The sequence below is a fragment of the Manis pentadactyla genome, chromosome 3 (assembly GCF_030020395.1).
Source record: "Manis pentadactyla isolate mManPen7 chromosome 3, mManPen7.hap1, whole genome shotgun sequence".
In the NCBI taxonomy this organism is placed as follows: domain Eukaryota; kingdom Metazoa; phylum Chordata; class Mammalia; order Pholidota; family Manidae; genus Manis; species Manis pentadactyla.
In genome coordinates, this window is record NC_080021.1 from 102,144,471 (window position 1) to 102,167,511 (window position 23,041).

General features: G+C 41.1%; 1 protein-coding gene across 4 annotated transcripts; it reads right to left on the bottom strand.

The window, feature by feature from the left end:
* Nucleotides 1-2: 2 nt before the first annotated feature.
* DCLRE1C (DNA cross-link repair 1C) lies at nucleotides 3-22,374 on the bottom strand. 4 transcript variants are annotated; one of them, XM_036908037.2, is made up of 14 exons: nucleotides 22,185-22,374; nucleotides 18,776-18,827; nucleotides 16,783-16,867; nucleotides 15,184-15,243; nucleotides 13,720-13,775; nucleotides 13,078-13,179; nucleotides 12,642-12,714; nucleotides 12,331-12,471; nucleotides 9,914-10,015; nucleotides 7,755-7,891; nucleotides 7,156-7,210; nucleotides 3,756-3,844; nucleotides 3,105-3,199; nucleotides 3-1,117 (listed from the first exon to the last, which is right to left on the bottom strand). In XM_036908037.2, exons 1-14 carry the CDS (start codon nucleotides 22,291-22,293, stop codon nucleotides 210-212), a joined length of 2,064 nt encoding a protein of 687 aa, XP_036763932.2. In that variant the 5' UTR covers nucleotides 22,294-22,374; the 3' UTR covers nucleotides 3-209. The 4 variants fall into 4 exon arrangements, with proteins under 4 accessions (XP_036763932.2, XP_036763933.2, XP_057354212.1 ...); XM_036908038.2 differs by lacking the exon at nucleotides 13,078-13,179 and having other exon boundaries at nucleotides 22,185-22,373; XM_057498229.1 differs by lacking the exons at nucleotides 18,776-18,827; nucleotides 22,185-22,374 and adding an exon at nucleotides 17,879-17,909.
* Between the last annotated feature and the right edge of the window lie 667 nt (nucleotides 22,375-23,041).

Here is a 23,041-nt window from a genome sequence, read left to right on the forward strand (position 1 = left end):
CTCAGTCCTTTTACTTTTTTTTTAACCTAACCTATGTCATTTGAAGTGAGTTGCTTATGCAGTACACAGTTGGGTTTGGTTTTTTTCCCCTGTCTTTTCATCGGTGTGTTTAGACCATTTTCATTTAATGTAATGATTGGTATGTTTGGATTTAGTTCTGCCATCTCTTGTTTTTTAGTGGTTGCTCTAAAATAAAGTGATTTAAATTCTTAAGTATCTAAGAGTGAGCTTTTTCTTTTATCAACTGCTATACTCTCACCTGTTGCCAGTTTCTTGTATAAGTATTGTAAATGCTCTCGTTTAGGTAGCTCAGCTTCTGGAGTAGAGGGAATTTCAAAATCAGAGGAATTCTGTGAATCTGCATTGTTACTAAGATTCGGCAACCTTTTTTCCTGAAGTATGTGTTCCTCACTGCTTATAGTTGGTTCTCCAACTGTATTTACATCTTCATCTCCGCTTTTCAAATCAGAGTAAAGAGCCTTTGGACAAAGTAAACTTTGTTCCATCTGAGAGGCAGAAATATTCTCTTTAATTCTTGGTCTATAGCCATTTTTGTTCAAGGAGGTAATATCCCCACTGTTTCTCTCCTGGGAAGATAACAAAACAGTGTCAGATTGGCTGTCCCAGCCTTGACTTCCTTGTTCTGATATGTGTGTTGACTGCGAAGAGTTCTGGGAAGAGATGTGAGTTGATTCCCCATCAGAATCATTGAAAAGCTTTGGTGATTGAGAGCCTCCTGCCTCTGTGGAAGAAGGGAAGTTTTCTGAATTGTCATCTGTGATATCATCGTTTCTTTTAAAGAACACTTCCCACTGTGGTACTTCCACATCAGCCTTTTGCTGAAGTGGAGCAGGAACCAGGCCTCCTTGAGATGAGGATGGGATTTGTAATTCTTCTTCACTTTCACTGTTGGATTCTTCACAGTCTATAAAGTTGGCCCAAAGTGAGGTTTGCATACTCTCTGCTTTGAAGCATCCTGTGCTTTGTCTCAGTTTTTCAGGCTTGTTTGGTGATACTGTACTAGTTGGAAATACCTCAGGGTGAGGAGTTCGCTGGTTTGGAACCTTGTGCCTTAAAGGTACTGGCAGATCATCAAAGAGATCATCATCTTCCTCCTCTGTGGGAAAACAAAACACATTTATAGGAAACACAGAATGGAGTGGGAGCCAATGTGTGCTTTTAATTGAAGTCCAATTGGTAACATTTAGCTACATTTTTAATTCATGGAATTGCATGTTGGGAGTTCATTCTTCTTCCAAAAGAAATGAAAAGGTCTTATATTCAACTACTACCCTTCAGCCTCTCTAATGCCAGACTGTGAGTTGAAAATACTGATGTGTTCTCCAAATAAGGCCACAAATAATGCCCGTATCAGTGGTTCTCAACCTTGACCATCCTCTAGAGTATCTTAAAAAAAATACAGCATTCTATATATCATTCCACACCTACAGAATCCCTAAAGGTGGGACTCAGTTTGATTTTTTGCTTTAAGTTCTACAGCTGATTCTGTTCATCATCCAGCTTTGGGAGCCACCTGGACTAGGTTTATAAACTCCACCTGCAAATAGATGCTCAGTGAGTTTAAAGTTTTCCTTCTGTGAACATCTTATTGATACTTACTTTGTATATGCTTTGGGCTGAATGTTTGTATCCTCCCAAAATTCATAGTGTGAAACCCTAACCCCAGTGTGATGGTATTTAGAGGTGGAACCTTTAGGTTATTTGATTTAGATAAGCTCTTGGGGGTTGGTTGGGGGGTGGCACAGGATAAGTGTTCTTGCAAGAAGCAGCAGACAGATTTCTCCCTTTCTCCATGCCCATGCACAAAGGGTAGGGCATGCAAGCACAGAATGAGAAGGCGTCTTAGCTACAAACCCTGAAGCAGGCCTTCACTAACCAGATCTGCCACGCCTCAATCTCAGAAGTAGCTCTCTGGTGTCTAAGTCACCTGGGCTCCAATATTCGTTACAGCAGCCAAAGCTGGCTAAGTTTATGAGGCTCTGGCAGACACTAGAGAGACACAGATTGATCAAGCGTGGATTGCTAATTGCATTAGCATAAAGTGAGCTCAGTCCACTTAAATTCCTAAAATGAGGAAACTTTACTTGGAGAATGAAATTTGTGCAAGTTGAATGAGAAGGCACAGTATTTCTTGCTCCTCTAAGGGCACCTAAGGAAATTAAGTGTACACAAGAATACTATATATGTGGCAACTTAATGTTCTAGTGCTGAATTTAGTGTTACCTGTCTTCCCAATGATAAAGGATATGGCTAAACGTATTTTTAAAAGCCACTAAGAGAAGTAGAGCACAGACATCATCATCCAGGACCTATTTTACCAATGAGGAGCCAGGGACAAGAATCAAACCCAATTCTTAAACCCAATTCCAGTGTTATAATTGTTTATCCTTTTCTAAAAGCCTTAAGGTAACTAAGATGTCTAGCTACTGTTTTTGAAATCATCCTACTCTCCAAGATAGAGCTTTATTTTAAGTCAGGGATTATACATGTTTTAGCTCCTAGTGTGCCAAAGTTCTCTTTAAATGAAATGTTTTTGTATCATCTCTAGATCAGTGACTATACCAATATCATGGTATGTTTCAACTGTGAAATATTTTAACTCACCTATATGTATCTAAAAACAAGTAAAGTTTCTATACTATTAGAAGTTTATTCTGACATTGTATTCTATTTTATAACAATTTACAGATTTTAAATGTCTCTATATGAAAAGGGAAAGACAAAATTGAAAATATCACAAATGTAAGTGTGTTGAAATCCTTAGTAGTTGTTATACAGAAATGCACCTGAATCCAATTAAAAGGGGACAACTATAGATCCTTTCCACTGCACTGTTGATGTCTGGTATAATTGTACCAGAAAACAATTTGTCAACACATATCAAGCACCTTAGTTTCTACAATTTAACCCAATGAGAGATGTGAAACAGACTTACATACAGTATTCACAATATTATTGTAAAACTGAAAAGTTCAATATAACCTAAATGTACAATGACAAAGATTAAATATACCATTGTGTAGTCATTATACAAACTATGCAGCCATTAATTTGACCTCCAAAGCCAAGGTCGTCCTTCTTACCTGAGTCTATGTGGGTTGTTCTAACTCTCTTCAATTTGCCAAGTGGCTTATACTTTGGCTCCGTACTTTGGGAAGATCGGCATAAAGGCTTTAGGCTGAAAGGAATACAAATATTTCATTTTCCTGTTGGGAAAGCTGCTAGAATGTAAGCATGATTTATAGAGATTGTAAAAACTTGGCCATGGGGGAAATCACCCAACTACTTTTTTAAAAAAGCAATGTTTAATAAGCACTTAAATACAACCTGGTAGATTGCTATCTTTCCTCTTATACTGCAGAAAAGCAGTATTCCTTATTCCTTATTCTAAAAAACAAGGGAATACGGTATGGCTAGCCACTTCCCCCTCCCTGTTCAATGAGGTTACTTACCTCTTGCAAAAATCTCACAAATTTATGTCTTCATTCTAGAGGATGAAAGCTAAGACATAGTGAAGATAAAAGCCCTTCACTGCCAACTTCTTCCTTAAGCCAGATTCCCAGAAGCCTTTAGCATTATATGTAACATTGCTCACTTGAACAATGCCATTATGCTCCCACCCAGAAACGGATTCACAGCCACATCCATTTTATATCCTTACCCTGTTCTCAGGTCTGAAACTATCTGGATTGATCTGGTTCAACAATAGATTTCCATGAGTAGTAAGTACTCACATTTCTATAACTTTATCCATAGTTGTGCCTATTGGAATAACATTTGGATATGCATTCACAGGGCAGATGTAGCTCAAAAAATCTTTAATCTAGAAGAAGGAAAATAAAGTGGATCAGTTATCGCTATGGTGAAAAATCTGGATGTTAGAGAAGCAGGTAAAGAGAGATCAGGGGAAAGAAGCAGACATCTCTAATGGCTCTGGTCCAGTGCTGGCTGCAGATCACCTGACAACCTTGTAGGAAGATGAAATACCCAACCCTCAGGCCCTACTCCCAAAGATCCTTTTATCACTGAGCTATAGTGGGGCCTCAGTACAGTCATCCATTTTTCAGGTGATTCTGTTCCACAGTAAGGACTGGGAATGACTAACAAATGGGCATTCAAAGGTTCTGTATTTCCTTATATGACATTAGTTTCCTTATCTAAGAAAGTCAGTAACCTATAACCAATCCCTTCAAGAAAGTTAGAATTTAGTTGAATAATACACAGAAGAAAATAAGGTCTTAGAATTACATTCTTTTCTTCGACAAATAACTTAGTATTCCTAAGGGAACTGCAGCTTCATGGTTGTTTGGTTTTTCTAATGGTTCAATCTAAACAAGGACAGTTTACAAGCAAAAATTTCATGAACACCGATTTTCTGCAAAGTTCAGAAGCAGAAGAACCCTGCCACTTTTCCTCAAAACATCTCTCTAACACAGATAAGCTTCAGCTCTGTCACTTATTAGATCTTGGTGAACCTGTGATCTTGGCCAAGTTACTTAAGTCTCTAAGTCTTAGATGCTTCATCTGAAAGTATAAATGAGATAATGTGTGTACAGTGCTTAGCCCAGAACCTTGCGCATGGTTAAAACATTCAGCTATGCATTCCAAAGTTGGTAATGACAACACAAAGATTTTTATTTCCTTCTGCAAATGGGGAGACTGAAGCACAAATTATTAGTACCCAACTTTTTCAAATAAAGGACCAAATCAAAAGAGGTACAATCCCAGGAATTACCAATTCCTCCACATTAAAATAAAATGGCTACCTTAATTAAAACAAAGATCCATTCTTCAGATATCATTCATGAACAAATTATTTTGTACTTTAAAAGCAGACATGCAAATGGTAAACATTATTTACCTGCCCAAAACCTATAGGATTTGCAAAATCATTCCAGTTGAGGCTGGTAGAAATCTGAGGCTTTTGAAGGAAGCCTGTGCTAGAAATGACTCACTTCTACTCAGAGATCTAGTGCCACAAGGAAACTAGACACCCACCAGAGGGGTACATGCGACACTTGTACAAGTTGATGTTCTTCCATCAGATGGTTGCCTTAAAACAATTCATTGTCAGTTCTCCTCACTGGCAATAGTTATGTTCTGTAAAGTCATCATGAACACTGGGCCCCAGCTCCTGGGAGGGAAGCAAGGTTCCTGTGAACCTGGGGTCACACACAGCACTTTTGTCAGCTGATTGATACATCCTGTTTGTTTAAAGACACTGTTAAATAGGTACTGTTGACTCATTAACATGGACAGTTTACATGCAAAAATGTAAACAGCACCATATTCGTGCCTGAGCAGCTTATCAATGATAACATGCATTTCCTCCCTGAGACCTGGCCTGGCCTTCCTGTGCTCAGGAACTAGCCAGCACTAGCTACACGTGGGGGCTGCATGAAGCAGTGATTCAACAAAAGTGCAGAAATGTGGAAAACACAGCACTAAGCAGTCTGCAAGCAGTTAGGGCAGGAGAGGTGCAGCCTAGTCCGGCCAGAGCGCCCCCAGTTTTCATTTGGGGTCACAAACAAACCCTAGCCGGGAGGCAAATTTATAAACAAAGAGTCCATGGATAATGAGGATTTAGAAAAAACTGAAAGGAAATGACATTCAAATATACTATTTACGTTCTTAAATATAGTTCAACATGTTCTACTTATAGGATGAAGTCCTATTAGTTAAAGCATTTCAGGAAAGCCTCTCTTTCTCATCAGACACTGGAGTAAGAGAACTAAGCAGAGTGGTGACATCATTTGGGTGACAACTTGCTCTAATCTGGGGGCAGGGAAGGCAGGTGAGCTGCTGCGCTGTGTCTCAAGCAACAGGAAATACTTCCTCACTGGGAGGCAACACTAAAACCTCATCCCATCTGAGCCTGTAACTACACCCATGAAGAGAAACAATAGTTTTAGCTGGAAAAGTAAGGCCTACCCTTCTTCCCCGTTAATGCCCTTCCTGTGGCTCAGGCAGAAAGAATACTCAGCCATGAAGGGGTCAAGAGGAAGGCCCTGATGCTGAGCCAGGAGCCGAAACAACACACCAGGACAGGCCTTTGATGACAACCTAAGATGCAGACTATTGCTGAAGAAAAATTTAATTACACCATTAAAATGAGTTACTTTCAAGTTCTCAGATGATCTATTTGCAATTGAACATTAAGGTTATTTAAGAGATGTCACTGTATATTTTAATAATGTTATGAAGAATCATTTCCAACACCAGGGCTGATTTGACAAGAATTCCACTACCTGGAGCTCTGGAAGAATCCATCTGTTTAAATAATTAAAACATCCACAGCTCATAGCTGCAGTGCTATGTCCATGTATCCCACACACAAAAATAGTAGTTATCAGGGAAATGGATTTTTTGCACTTAAAAATGGATTTTTGATCTGCAAAACTAATATATGTCTTAAAGTGTCATAAAAGGCTTACGTTTATACTTTTTCTCCAATGCATGAAATTACTGAATCTCTGAATTTGTAAGATGGTAGCATTTACTTTGGAAATACAGGAGGATTTTGCAAATGAATTAAAGTCCCCATTCTAGTAGGTCAATTTCCCACATAACAAGTACCATAACAAAACCATTTAAGCCTTTTTAAACTATGTCATTCTATTACACTGTATCTTTCTTAAGGATAGTGTCCATATCTCATCTTCATTTTTCCCCATTGCTGAATATTCAGAACTATATTTTAAATGGCTTTTCAGTACAATCAAATTTTGGAAAAGGCCAAGAATCTGGACAATGCCTTAAGGCTGTCTATAAAGAGATTTTTATCTGTAGTAGCTTCAAATAAAATTTATGATTCTCTTATGATAGGTAAACAGAACAACTGAAGTGGGGAAGTTAAAATACATTTAGGAAGCAAGAATGGAAAAGAAAATGTTTTAGTCATACATATTCTTCAATGTTTAGGCTGAAAACAGGTGATAAAAGCAATCTCCTTTGCACTTAGTAAACACAGCTTATCCACTGAGATATTTTCCCTGCATTTCTTTAGAAAAGCCACAACAAATCTTACACAGTAGACAAAGCGATGCCTCTGGGGGTCAAGGGGACCACTGCTTTCAACCATGAAGGCCGCAGAGCAGTTGGCAACAGGACTGTGAGCACATGGGGCCCTCTCACCTCACTGTAGGAGGAGTGAAAAGAAAAGCACGCTCTGTATGAACTCTCTCCAGTCCTAAAAGGAAACAACACAAAGTTAAAGGACCGCTTATCAAAACTAAGCTAAGTTCTAAATTTCAAGCCTTCCCATTTAGGCTATTGCAGTATGAAACCACCCTATAATCAGGAATTTCTTCTAGGGATAGTAGGGAACTCTTTCCAGAAATACAAATATTTGTACACATTCTGAACAGCCAATATTAAGGAAATATTGCTAAGATATGATGGTCATTATAGTGCTCCCCTCCTATTCCACTAAGGTCTTCTATTCCCTACCACATCCATTTGTAACTCCTTGCTAAGCAAAACACCTAATCCCTCACCATTCCCTCCACCTGAGCAGAGTAGGCCGCAGGAAATAACTGGCTAATGGTATTAGCTATTAGGTCTGGAAGCAGCATCTCTTAAGTCTGAATAGAGTTTAAATTTCGTAAGTTATTTTCCACAATTGTAATATATCCTCTTCTTGGGCTTACGCTAGATAGCATTTAAACTAAAATAATTCAGACTATTTACCTCATAGCAAGGCTTCTCTCAGACCTGTGACGTTGTTTTCTTACCTCACAATTACATTTGTTTTTCTGGTTCTTTCTCCAAACCACATAGTAGATGGCTTAATGCTGATTGTGCAGAGTGGAATTCTGTTTTTGGAAGTAATTCCACAGGGTAATTTATTCCACTGAAAATACTCCTCTGCCTAAAAAAGATTTTAAAAAAAGAAACAGTTCAGCATTTTCAACAAATCTGTTTGCAGGTATGTCTCAAAAATAAATGTTGGGAAGTTTACAGACATGAAAATTAAATGTAGACATGAGGACACAGTCAGATAACTAACTCCAAATCGAGGAACATTCTGCAAAAAAATTCTTCAAAAATACCAATGTGATGAAAGAGAAGCAGAAGGCTGGAAATCTGGTCTACATCAAGTGACTAACAAGGTGTGAGTAAATGCAGCACATGATTTCAGTAAGCCCTGGATGCCCCTGCCTCCCTACACCCAGCCACACATTATAAAGGGCACTGCTGGGACAAGTGGGGACACCTGAACATGGCTATGTAATATCTGACAGTCTTGGAGGAATGTGAAATCCCCTGAGTGTGGGAAGTGTACTGTGGTCACACAGGAGGACGTCCTTGTTGTCCACTCTCTTCTCTTAGAGTGAAGAGTCGTGAAGTCTGCAGCTGCCTCTCAAACAGGAGCAGGGGCACTGGTTACACCCAGAACTGGAGAGGGGGGCCCCAGAACCAAATAGGCACAAAATGCTTTGTGCTAGTCTTTCCACTTTACTGTTTTAAAATTTTTCAAAATATATATATATTTTTAAAAGGCTGAAAAACAATGGGACTACTTTCCCAAAGACATTATGTTTACAGAGTACTCCATCTAAATCCAACGTTGTGGGCACCCTTGGTGCTATTTCCTAGAAGGCTGCAGAGGAGAGCCCTCCAGGGCTCGCCAGCTGTGTTCCGCTCGGTATTTGTAATGCTCTGTGACCTAAGAATGATCTTAAGCTGCTGGAGGTGGTGTTTCAAGGCAAGTAGCCATGTGGGAAATAATAGGAGTAGCAATTACAAATCAAGCTACTTTGTGGAAGATGAAACAATTTAGAGCAAGAAGTAATTTGCCAATTAAAATATGTATGGGGTGTGGGGGTACCCAAAGACTACAAATCCAACAGAAAAAGGACAAAACTGCATCTAGTTTATATCAACATTACTTTTATCCATCCATGAAGTCACTGGGTAAGTGCATATATATGCACAAATGATAAAATGAATTCATGAATGCAAGTTACAATTTGCAGTTTACCAATCAAAAAGTAATTTCTTACTTTGTAGCTCTCCTCCAGAGGACTTACACAGATGATTCCATGCTGTGGATAAGAATTCTTTTTTTTTCTTTTAAATTACACTTTATTTTAGGGCCGAGCAAATTTACTTCAGGCTTTTGGCTGATGGGGACAGTAATACCACCACACTAATTATCTATATGTATAAGTTCAGTGTTTACCAAAATAAGAATTACCAGCATTTGGATACTAACATATTTTAAAATCTGGGGAAATGCACGGCATTTGAAGATCACTAATTAGTTGTAGTGATATTGAATGACTATATAAATTAAAATGAAAAAAAGGAAGTTAAAGGAATTTCAAAATTTACTACCTGGCATTTAGCCACAGAAGGGCATTTGATAAGAAAGTTCTATGGTGACATTTGAAAATGAATTACAAGTGAATTGCAAAGACACTAGAAACATATTTGAATTTGAACTGGGAACACATGTAACTATTTCAAAATTTGAAGCCAAGTTATATCTAGACATTTATCTCAAATGAGAAGAAAAATAAACTTTATAAATGTGCACATGAGTCTCAAATATAAACAGTAATGGATTGTGAATATTTTCCTGAAATTATAAACTCTAACATTTACTAATTTCATCACAAATAAATTATTCATTATATAATTCACTACAAATAAACATACCAAATGTGTGTGAATATATTTCATTTAAAAGCTATAAGTGTGTGTGTCTATTTACTAACTCTGAGGTTTATGGAAGGAACTGCAGCATTGTAGAAACTGCATATCCCTGGACTGATAACTTAGGATCAGGTTTTATATCTGTAAACTGAAAAGCCTAGAAAATGGAATTTCAGAGGTTCTTTCTGAACCTATTTGTTTTTCATGGTCACACAGACAATTTACTATGTACCTTTGGGTGCCGACATGCATGGATCTGAGTGCTACGGTCTGTTGTGAGATGCTGAAGAATGTCAGGCATGTTTCTAAACATGTCTAGTTTATCCACATGAACCTGAGAAAAATAACATATAAGCATGTTATTTGAACTGTATTTTCTACAAATAAATTGTTTAAGAGTAATTAAGCAGGGATAAACCATCCAATTAATGAACTAATTCTTTCTTGAAACCTAAATTTTGGCTGTCTGAGTGAATATGAGCATTCTGCCAGGATATCAACAGGCTAAGGACCCAATCTTTCTCCCACCAGTCAGCCTTACAGGCTACTGTTGGTGGTGATAGAAAATTCCAGAGTCTTGGGTGGTGAACTTCACTGGATCATGCCAGGACTGTCCTTTAGTCCCTCAGGAGTCATTCAGTTAATATTTTTGTGCATCTACTATATGTCAAGCCTGATTCGAAATACTGGGTTGGTAGCAGTCAACACTGCAGACAAAAACGACCAAGAGCCACTTGCTGGTGAAGATGTACAACATGCCACCCATGGGCAGCTGGTTGGGGGAGACAGCTGGACCAGGAAGCAGAGACCCAATCCTCCCTTCCTACACATCCTTTACTGGATTAAAAGGGGAAGGGAGGACAGATGCAGAACAACAAAGAAAACCTTGGCCACCTTAAGAATTTTAAGGCTGGTAATAAAGTGTTAAAACCAATGTATCAGTTTTACTTAAAGCTTCTCTTCAGAGTACTTCAATGTAAACAAGTACCTAGGTTGATATTAGGGTTATGAAATGGCACCAAAAAAAAGCACTCTCATTTGGAAGTGTGATTAGAATATGAAATTGCTGTGGCAATTAATACCAAGACAGGTAGGAAAAGAACCCAAGCAGAACTGCTTGCTCATCCCATGGCCTGTTCCACTCAGAACGTGCTCACTAATGACTAACAAGTTTCATTTTCTGGCCTAAGGAGGAGAAAAAGTTTTCTGAGATATAAAGAGACACACAGAAACTTTAATTCTCATAAAATTGAAGCCTCAAAACACTACCACAGATCATCTCTGAGGTTCCTTAGTTACACTCTCTTCTCCCTTTTTAAATTACTGATCTGAAATTGTTTCCATCCCCTATAAAGGGATTAAGAATCTTCAGAGAAGGTCACACCAGGGTGACTCTGAGGTCATCACCAAAGGCTGCTCTCCCCTGAGCCCTCCTCAGCCCGTGGCACCTTCCTGCAAGGCATCCAGAGCAGGAGCCTCCAGGCTGGTTCCACTTCACACGCCACTAAAATTCACAAAACAAACCGGGGACTGATAAGCAGTTGCTACCTTTATGTTGTGCTAGGAGAGGAGAAGGGAAAAAATAGTAGATAGCAGAGATCAGTGTAGTGTGTGTGCATACAAGCTATTGTCACCAGGATTTCATTTAAAAGGCCATCTCAACACTGAAAAACATAGGAATGGCAATCTTAGAATGAAAACAAATCCATCCTAAAGTGGAGACTTGGTAACTTTATGGCAATACATTTGGACAGAAGGACTTCAGGAAGGAAGACATTAACAAGGACCAACGAAATAAAGGCTTAGGAAGGGAAGGGGGAGGGAGAGAGGGAAGGGCTTCAAAATTTCAAATGCAGAAAAATTAGATCTTTTTTATTAAGATTGTATATAACTGTTAAATTCTTGGCACAGTTAGCTGAGGGATCTATATCAAAAGGTACCAAAAGAGCTAGAACTTCAGCATCCAAATAGTTCCAGCACTTCGTCTTATTCAGTTGGTACCAAACAGCCATTCTGTCTTAGGGGAGGAGAGTGGCCCCATGCGGGCCCTGGGGCAGGCAGCCCCTCACGCACTGGGCTTGGCTTGCTGCTCAGGATCCTGGGAGCCCAGCGCTGAGCCACCTGGGAGGGACAGGTGGAAGCGCCCTCCCTGCCTGATCGGATATTGATCCCCCGACGAGGCTCAGTGGCTGGACAACGTGTTCCACACCTTTCTGACCATGACCTACAGTAAGAAATGTTTTCCTTGGCAACCAAGCAACATACACATGGATGTGTCTGATTCTGTATGAAAATTTTCACAAAACAATAATTACTAACTGCAAGCAATACACTCAGTCTCTAGTTCAAATTTATGTTCAAGACTGGTCACAATCACTAAATTTACTTCCTGACCCACTCTGAAAGAACACTTCATCCATGGGACATTTCACCAAAGGGCTCTTCTCGGCCATCTGGGCCACTGTCAGCCCCTGTGAGGAAGTGAATACACGGCCGGCATTACTTAAGAGGGGCTGCCAACCTGGGCCATGCACGTGTTTTGATAGGTTGCTTCCACCGGTGACTGTTTAGTTTTCAGGGGGCAGGGAGGAGGTAAAAAGGTGAAGCTGGAAGGAAGAAAGGAAGCAAAGAGAAGAGCCATCCCCACACCTGGACTCCGAATTCTTCACTGAGGTTGGTGAACAGATACTCATATCCATACGCAGCTTTGCAGTTCAGCCACACAACATGGTACGGGCTCCGAGTGATCCAGCTCCGCACCAGCTCTAATATTCCACTCAGACACTCCCCCTGGGCAGGAATTTTAACAGGCATTGAACGGTTTTAAGAACATCACTTAACCCTCTCCAATCCTAACATACACAGATACCAATGCCAATGGGGACAATAACGATCTGGTTTGTAATTCATTAGAATATGGCCATACCCAGGTAATATCCCATTTCTCCAGAAAGACTTACTCGACTAGGAATTTGATAAAATTTTGGATCACAGAAAGTAGTATCTAAGTATATACTCTGGATGTCTTTCACTCTGAAAAAACAACAACGTGTTAATCATTGACTGTGAAATAAAATATGATAAAGTGTAAACTCTTGTTATTTTACACGGTGTTCCATTCCATTTGGAATTTGTTTAATCAAGTTTGTTGGGAAATTATTTCCATAAAATAAAATACACAGATTTTGCATATATATGGGCCAGTGAATTTTGACAAATTCATGTAACTACTATACCAATCCATCATCCCATTTCAAGAAGAAAACTTTGCCTTGCTGTTACAAATATTACAATCAAATTTGATTTCTCATAGAACCAAAAGCTTGTCCTGGCAGGACCAAGAGCAAGAAAACTTGAATGCAGTCTGACGGTCAAGGATTCCTTGGGGCCCAGTACCTGCCCCCGGAGTGCAGGAGCTCCATTCTGGCAGCTTCTCCTTTTGCCAACCTGAAGTCTCCCGTGTACAGGACAGTTCCATGACTGCCCTGAAAAAGAAACCTGAAGAGGGAACATATCTCAGTGATTGCTAAGTCTCACACAAAGTCCTGATAAAGCAAATATTGGCCAGATCCATGGCAAATGCTTCCTGCCAAACATAGCCACTATGATAAGGTGTGCATCAAGAATCTGTGTAGCTCTAAACCACACCAGGGACTAGCTACCACCTCTTCCCCGGGATGGAAAAAAATACCACAATGGAGGTAACACTGAGTTTGCAAGATAAGCCCTGAAATATGTTAACACTCAACTCCATGCTGAGATCATTCCTGCTCATGCAGAGAGCAATCCATGCGGAGGCAAATGCAAACCCAGTGAGGAAACAGCTACTGAAGATTCCCACCATGACAGGGCCACATTCCAAACCTGGTCCTTATCTGAGTCCCCCAAGTTCAATTTGGAATCAGAGATGAAAGAAAATGCCTTAAAAATAATCAAATCTCCCTAACCTACTATTTTCTAGTACTGGAAACTTTACTTCTACAAGCATTGTACATGTTTACATATAATAAAAATGACAAAACAGATGAGTCCCCTTACATAACCGATCCTGGGCAATGACCAGCTGGCAAGAGAGTCACAACAATCTCTTCCTTCTAAAAAGAAAATAATAGAAGTTATCATAAGGACACACAGCTAAATAAAGCTCTCCTTAACAGAACATATTCAAGTACTCCTCAAAGAAGTGGTATGTCTCTTCTCATTTCCTCACACTCCAAATCCTGGAAACAAGTGGAATCCTTGCCCACGAAACAATGGTTAAGTCTAGAGTTACACTTTGTCCCAGTAATTCCACCCACGGGTAAGAAATGAAAATGTATGTCCAAATAAAAACCTGTGCATGAATGTTCACAGCAGCATTACTCACACTAGCCAAAGAGTAGAAACAGCCCAATGACAATCAACTGATGAATGAACAGACAAAATGTGATCCTCATCCAATGGAATATTGTTTGGCCATTTAAAAAAATGCACCGTGGTGCATGCTACAACACGGACAGGCCATGAAAGCACTGTGCCAAGTGAGAGAAGTCTGCCCCAGAAAAGACCACATACTGTCAGAGTCTATTTATATGAAATATCCAGAATAGGCAAATCCAGAGAGACTTAAGTAGAGTAGCAGATGCCAGGGGCTCTGGGGAGGGAGAGACAGTCGTGCCAGCCAAGGGGCACAGGCTTTCTTTTTGGGGATGTTCTAAAACTGATCATAGTGGTGGCTGCACAACTCTGTGACTCACGGCAAGCCACTGCACTGTACGCTTTCCACAGGGTGAACGGTAGTACAGCACATGAATTCTATCTCAATAAAACCATCATTTAGGAAAAAGATAAAAAGCCTGACAAGGTGTGGATAAATGAAAGTTCCTGTGGCCAGGATTCTCACCTGGCCCTGGTTGGCTAGCTCACTGCACACCTGTGGGCAATATGTTGCTACTGACTTTATATAAAGAGCTCTGCCCAGTGCTCTGGGTGACATGGTGGCACGACTGCAAGGCTGCAGGAGAGCAGAGCAGAGGACAGAGGTGCAGAAGACAGACGACGAGAGGACAGCTGTGCAGGCAGAGAGGCCCAGAGGCAGAGACTGGCTTGCTGCATACAGAGTCGCTCTGAGTGGACGAGATTTTAGTGACTGACCTGCCACCGTGGAAATAAAGTTGAGCATATCCCTTTCATCCCAAGAACATTCTACTGTCTTTCTTTGGTCACACCGAATCCATAGTGAACCTACCCGGGGCTGAAATCCACTGGCAAGACACATGGTCCGGCTGTACATCACCGAGCCGGACCTCACCCTGCCCTGTCAGGTGGCAATCCTGATAGAAGTTCTGGCCAATCCTCTGGATGCAGAAAGTATGTCACCAATGGGACTTCTCAAATTCACTCAATTACTGTAATTTTTATTTATGGCTAAATGAGCATTCAAAATCAAGGAGAAAGCTAAACAATTATTTTATCACTAAATAATCTTTTTAAAAAATACAATATTGAATATATATTAGTTACCTTGCCTGATGCTTCATCAACTAAAGATATCTGGGTAGGAGTTTCGACTTCAATTGACATCTATTAAAATAAAAGAAGAGATCATGTTTACTTCCTGTGTGTTCACAGCTTTCCATGGCTTTATATGCTTTGCCATCTCAGACTCAGGAAGGGGACTGAAAGAGGTCACAGACTGTGTGTAACAAGTTCTGATTTACTATACTAAATATTTTAACAGCTTGAAAACATGATGAAGCTAAAGAATGCCTTTCTTGAAACAGAGGCGGCAATATATGTACTGACTGCCTTGTGACCTCACATCCTTTGACCCAGCAAATCCATTTCCATGAATTCTACTTTCTTCTCTTTAATCTCCATGCCTGCCCCTCCCACTCCCTCTCCCTCGGAACTCGAATCTTTGTAAAACAAGTCATCCTGTGTTCTATGAGTTCAGGTTTTGTGTTGCAGAACACAGTCTGGATCCTAATTACAGACTAAGCTACTGCACAGGCCCCACACTGTACATGTACACTTTGGTAGAAGAGAACCTAGCACAGAGAGGCATTCAATAAGTAGTTGATGAATAAATGAACATAATTTTTCATCTTCCTAGTCCAGTGATGTCACAAAACTTAGAGTGACCGAGATTCAGGTATTCAAATATCCTTGCATTTCTGGAATAAACCCATTGTTTTCACAATGCACTAGTTTTTAATTATTGGATTATGTTGTTCAGACCTCCCTGCCAGTTCCCACAATCACTTAAGGTTTAATCTATAGAAAGATTCTATTTACCTATTGTAAATATTCTCTATTGTACCTATATTCTATATTGCATATATTGTCTATATTTTATGTCCTATATTCTGCATTGTACCTATTCTACTTACCCATTGTGGGTCTCTCTCTAATCAAGTGCTGGCTGATGCATTATTACTTTATTCAGTTTGAGGCTATTTTGTCAACTGCCTAAGTATTCATACCCTCTGGATCCATTGTTCCTTTTAACCTCTTTGAAACTTACAATTTTTTTTGCCTTCAGTTCTACTCTGTATGACATAAAAATTGCCCCACTGACATTTTTAGCTTCCAGTTGGTTAGTATATCTTCTCCCTTTCTTTTTCCATTTCAACCTGCATTTATTCTTTGGTTTTATCTGCATCTTTTGTAGAGTAAGACTGATGGTTCCTTTTTATTTTTTTTTATCCTAAACTGAGAATTTCTCTTTTGATCAAGAGTTGAATTAAATTCATGCATATTTATTATTATAATTATTGTTATAATAGAACTTTTCCTGAATCTTTGTATTTTCAAAGTACCATACATTACTATTTTAATGTTTTTCTTTCCTTTACTATCAACCTTCCATTGGATAGACCCATTTTGTTGTGCCAGATTCAAAGTTATCCATTCTGTTGAAGGACAAGAAAAACAAATCAACAGCAATAAAATGTCAGCCTCTTCCAAACTGCTGAATTACAAAAGATCATAATTCACATGGCTACACATAACCTGTGAGAAACTAGGCTTTGAAAAATTCCAATGCTTTGTTCAATCTACCTCAAAAAATACTTCCCACTTGAAAAAAAGGATTAGTATCATTCAAAAAATAAAACTTACAATTCGTTTCTCCCAAAATCTGTACTTCGGGCTAGTTAACAACAACTCTTTAGTAACAGGCGAACAATATAGGTAAACCTTCAGGCTGAAAGGAAAAGGCAAAAAAAGGCTGTGTCAGGACAATCCAAAATAAGCCAGCTGGCTGACTAGATAAGACATTTCATCACAGTTAACCCAGATAATTCAGAAACTGAGCTGGCACTGTATTAGTCCCCAACATGCCACCACCCCAGGGATCATCTCGGTTCCATTGAGAGTGTAAGGGGACAACAGGGATGAACAGATGAGAGAAAACACTATGCCCTCTGACCTCCTAAAAGGGTGTCCTCACCATCTGATGGATGTATGTGTGGAAAGATGGCACCAAATGTTAAGCTACCCCTAGAGAAGGGAAAGGGTGTGGGAGATGGAAAACTCCTGTGTTTTTACTTCATATAAATCTATTCTATTTTTTAATGAGCAAAAATCAATTTCACAACAAATTTTTAAAATTCAACATTAGAGCTTAGAGGTTAGGAATGTAATCTGCGGCAGACTCTGCTTTCCAAAGATAGCCACACTGATAAATAGCCCATCCGCACATGCTCTTCTTACAGACATGAGAATTCCTCCGGAGACAGGAGAGGTCTTCTCCAACCTCCCCCTGAACCTGGGCAGACCCTTGTAACTGCCTCAACCGACAGAATGTGAGGACAGCAATGCTGCTGGACCTCCGAGGCTACATCTTTGGACAACATGGAAGCCTGCTAGCTCTCTCTTGGGACATAGACTTTTTAGGCCCCGAGTCTCCATTTAAGAAGCCCAGCCATCCTGAAACCACCATGCTGAAGGGATTTTTAGAGAGAGATGCCCAAGGACCCCAGCTTCTTGACTTTTCTCAGCCCAGGGGTCAGACACTGAACGAATAAGACTTCACACAGCGTCACCCCACACCAGTCAGGGAGAAACCAACCATCCCCACTGTGCCTGTCAAAGTCCTGACCCACAGAAACTGAGAAAGAGAAGACATGATTAGTCATCTTAAGCCACTGAGTTTTGGGGTAATGTGTTACGCAGCAATAGATAACTAATATGCAGGCTCTGAGATCAGACAGACCTGGTTGAAATCCTGGTCCTGCCACTGACTGGCTGCGTGACCTTGGACAACTAATTTAACCTCTCTGGTTCCTCAGTTTCCTCATCTGCAAAATAGAAATAATAATAGTATCTATTCAAAAGATTATTAAGAGGTTCTAGGGAGGATGTCAGCTCCAAGAAGACAGGACTTCTGTTTGTGTTGCTCACTATTATACCCTCAACATCCAGTAAAGCGCCTGACTCATCAGAGGCACTCAAACTGCTGAACTAATGTATATGTAGTGCGCAGCATATATAAATACTCAACAAACATTAGCTACCATTATCAAGAACATAGACTATTGATAACACTTAGCAGAGAAGCCTGACATCAGTGGTTCAAGAATCAAAAAGTTAACGGGGCTCTCAACATATACACGTTCCGAAATGGCCTGTAGGTTTAGGCCGTGGCTGTAAGAAAAGAATGCAGTAATTTAAATTTAAGAGAGGATCCAAAATATTACATGAGTCTTCATAACACAATTATTTACATATATACACACACATTTACCGAAATGAAAGTGAACTATTACTGCACACAATAGCATGGATGAGTCATACAATTATAACGCTAAGTGAAATAAAACAAATGCAGGAGTCCATTCGGTATGATTCCCTTTTTATAAAGTTCAAAAACAGCCAGAACCATGAAGACAAAAGTCAGGGCAGAGGTCACCGCTGGGAGGGGGCTGCCTGGGAGGAGCAATGGGGGTCTGTGCTGGGTTGCTGGGGTCTTCTATTTCTCAATCTGGGTGGAACAGATGTGTTAACTGTAAGTCCATCGGGCTGTGCCCTTACAATGTAAGATGTTCTCACTTTTCTGCAGCTCAATTAAAATGTTGACTTCAGAACACACATAAGTAGCAAGACAAATTACCTGCACTCCAGCCTTCTTTTCAAGGCAGGGGCTCTTAATCCTTTCATGTGATCTAAAAAAAAAAGAGAACCAAAAATCATGAACACATTATTTCATTACTTTTTCGGTGGATTCCTTGGCCTGAAAAAACTGGGTTGTGTGTTCTTCCCAAGCTTCCTTTTAAGGGAAAATGCAGAGGAGGTTCACTTTTATGAAAGAACTGATTTCTATGGCCTAGTACACTTCTTCTGCAGATGAAGGAAGAATCCACCACACTGTGAGAAGCCATTTAAAAGGAGGATCCCTTGCATTTTAGGGCAGAGTCTAAATCACTCTGAGCAGCCTCAGAAGAATAGTGACCATGGTCTCATTCAGAACTGCTTCTAGCACTTTCCTTTACTCTCTTCTTTCATTTCAATCCAACCACCCTTTGCACCATGCTCTCTGTGACCATTCCATTCCAGTCACTTAAACTGGTCCATCTGGATACTGAAGCTTGCTTTTGGAACCCTCTAGGAAATCATTCAGGCTTAGGCCAGAATAAGAGTCATTCTCTTCCCAGCCTGCTGTGACTGTGCGGTTGAAAGGTAGGCTATTTCTATCCACACAGGCTCCACAGACTCCAAATTCACAAACACCAAAAGAGGTCATTTACAGAAATGTAACACTTAAACCAAGTGGTACATTAAACATGTAACACAATCCACTGCTGCTCTTTAGCATGCAAAGGTCTAGGTCACAATGACTAAACACTTCTAAATGTAGTTAAATCAGACCAATTCTGATTATTCTAATCACCGACAACACACACACCTCAGCTTACATGTAGCAATCCTTTGCTCCAGGGAAAACAAGGCCGTCACCACACCTCATATGGCAGACCCTGACCGGGCATGTGCCTCCACAGGACAGTCCACCTGCCACCTCAGGGGACAAGTCTCAGCCACTGCTGGTCCAGGCTTTTAGGGTCTATGGGTGCAGGACTTTGGGTAACCAGGGTTTCCACAAAGTTCATGCCATGGCAAAAAGGAGGCTGCAGGCCTCTGCTCCATGCTCCCAAACTCAATCAGCAGGCAGCAGCCTGCAGCCATTTTATCCAGACACCCCACCTGCCACCTAAGGCCCCTTCCTGCCTGGCTGCCAAGAGAGCCTAGATTAAGCTTGCTTTGTGCTGCTAGAAATGTACCCAGAGTCCTGTCCATGGCCTTTTTCTTTCTCCTTGACCAGAATAAATCATCATAAGTCGTCCCTGAAGGGCATTCTCTAACCTTGGCTCAAGTCCATGGTCCCCCTCGTCCTCCAGACCTGACTTGAGCATTGCACTGGGCTCTTGATGGTCTGTAAACAGGCATCAAGTAGATCCATGGTGCATCCTAAATTATATCAAAATGTGATATTAATGCATTAATTCTAGCAAAAGAGTCCATAGATTTTGTCAGATATTCTGTGTTAGTCTGTTCAGACAACCATAACAAAATTTCATGGACAGGGTGGCTTAACAGAAATTCATTTCTTATAGTTCTGGAAGCTGAAGCCCAAGATCAGGTGCCAGGGGTGGTTTCTGGCTTGCAGACAGCTGCCATCCTACTGGGAACTCACACTGCCCTTCCTCAGTGTGTGTGTGAAAGAAGAGAAAGCTCTCTCATATTCTTTTTATAAGGCCATCAATCGCATCGAATTAGGACCTCACCCTTATGACCTCATTTAGCCTTATTTGCCTCCTAAAGGCCTATCTCCAACTACAGTCACAGTGGGAACTAGGGCTGCAACGTATGAATTTGGGGGGATACAAGTCAGTCCACAGTACCTCCAAAGAAATGTTTCCCAGAAAAGTTAAAAACCAACATGGGAAATCTCTGAAAGCAGAAGCTGTGTTTTTGCACCCTTGATGAGTTTACATCCCGGCTGAGCAAACAGACCAACATGTGATTAAAGAACAGAAAAAGTTACTATAAACTGCTCAAAGAAAGCCCATTTCTTGCTTAAAGTACAAGCTAATGATAATTTCATAGTTTCCTTTGGATGAATTCTTTCTCCAAACTCACTGCTCAGGGGCATGAAGCCCCTGAGCCACACGTTATTCATGGCTCTCACATTCTGAGTTCAAAATTCTGGTGTCAATATAACTTTTTTTTTTAACTGCCAGTGAGAGAGAGGTGAGGAGATGAGTGAAACAGGTGGGAAAGAAAAACAGAGCAGAGAAAAAAAATGTCCAGTGAGATGCAACACAAAAGGTAAAAACAGGGGCATCCTCATCCAGCAGCAGATTCAGAGAGAAACAAACATGTGATTCTCAAGAATAAATAGAAAGACCCTTAAAAGAGGCCCCCAGCGATAGTTAGAAATGGAGAGAGGAGGTCCAGATTATCCTCACTAAAAAGAATCAGTGGCTTAAAGCAAAAAAGCAGGGGCATTTTTCCAAAACAGTAACTTCAAGTTTATACAGGTTAAAGTAACTGATGCCACACACAAAACAGTTGCCCTCATACCAACCCCTGAGGAAGGGCAGATATATATAATTTGCTTTAAAATCACACCACGTAATATGTGGGTGCCTATCTTTGTTACACACTGATTCACTCCTCAAAAGAGTGGTTGGGAGGATCCTCAAGCCATGCGGGACGCCCACACTCCTAGAGAAATTCAGTCTATCTTCATCTCTGATTAATACCAGAGGCTGTGCTGATTAGCATAATGAATATTAAAAGTGTTTTCTTAGGTAAGATTAGTGACTCATTGGTCAGCATCCTGGATGTTAAAAATGGACAATTTTGTGGAATTAGTGATACTCCCGCTCTGGAGCTCACCTACAATGTTTGCGAGCCACTCCAGCCTCCCCTAGAGCATCGAACCTGGAGACCATACCATTGGGGATGACGCTCCAGGCTTAATCCCTAACTGTGTGCAGTTGTGAAATCTTAGTATTCTGGTTGCCCAACTTAAAATGAATCTTTCGTACCGGATGTGGACAGAACGTCTGAAAGGAGGGGGGCTCGCGTTTCGTCTTGCTTTCGGGCAGGCTGTTTGATCTGAGTGTGTGAGGGGTGCCTGCTTGCTAATTAATGTTTGAGAGGGTATGGCAGAATTTCATTTCAAACTTGTTTTCTTCATAACAGCAGCGAGGACGTGGGGGAAGAACTAAGTCATCTCGCCGGTCTCACCAGTGGCCGCAGAAGAGCTACCAAAGAAGCTAACAGATATGCCTGGTCAATGGGCAACCGCCAGTGTCTGTCCCGTTGCACAGAGGAGGAAATAAAAGCCTGAGAGAGGCTGGGGCGCCAGACGGGTACAAGGTGGACTTGCTGGTCTCTCCCGTGGCCTCCGAAGCCTGCACCCTTGCCCCAGGGCCCGACCCCTGGAGACCACGCGCGGCCAGAACCCGCGCAGCCAGGTCCCAGAGTGGGCGTCGCGTCGCGTCGCGGTCACTCACCCTTGTGGCAGTGGGACAGGAAGTAGGCACGGGCCCTCAGGTTCTCCCTGTCGAAACGGTCTATGGAGATGGTAGGATACTCGACCATCTGTCCCTCGAAGGAACTCATAGCGCCGGCCAAACCCAGCGGACCCCTACGCCCAGCCTGCAAGCCGAGATCTTGACCGCGCCGCTACTTCCGGGAACCTGCCGCCGCCGCGTCATTGGCCGGCTGGGCGCAGCCGCGCCCAATCAGAGGAGCCTCGCGGTGGGACCCGCGGCCCGAGTTCCGCGGTTTAAAGGTTTAAAGGTCTGCGGGGCGCTTCTGTCTGGGGCGCCCGCTGCGATCCCGAGTGCAGCTGCAAACCCCGAGTGGTTCCGGCCAGAAGCCTCGACACAACGCAGGCGTATCTCTGCTGAACTGCAGCCCGGGTCTGCGCAGGAACAGGAGCGCGAAGGGAAACAGCACCATGAGGACTGCAAGAGAAACACTATCTGACTCCTGGTAGACTCAAGTAACTATTAGTCGCTGCTTCCATTTATAATTTACAAACCGAGTAAGCAATTCCTGATGATCAACAGCTCATTGCGTTATGAGTACTGAGAATTAGGACTTCAACAAATGAATTTGGGGGGGACACAATTTAACCCACAACAAAAAGCAATGAAAAGAAATATATACACAGTATTATATCGTTTTTAAATATAAAGACAAGGAACTATACTTACCACTAAGGGTTAACAATTTCAAAATTCAAGATGTCCTAATGTATAAGCTTTAGCTGCAGACAGCTTATCTTCAGTTTTGTGATTTTTAAAAAATATATTCTGATTTCGGTTTTGGAAGAAGTTGAGAGGAAATTTGGTTTAGAGCAAGC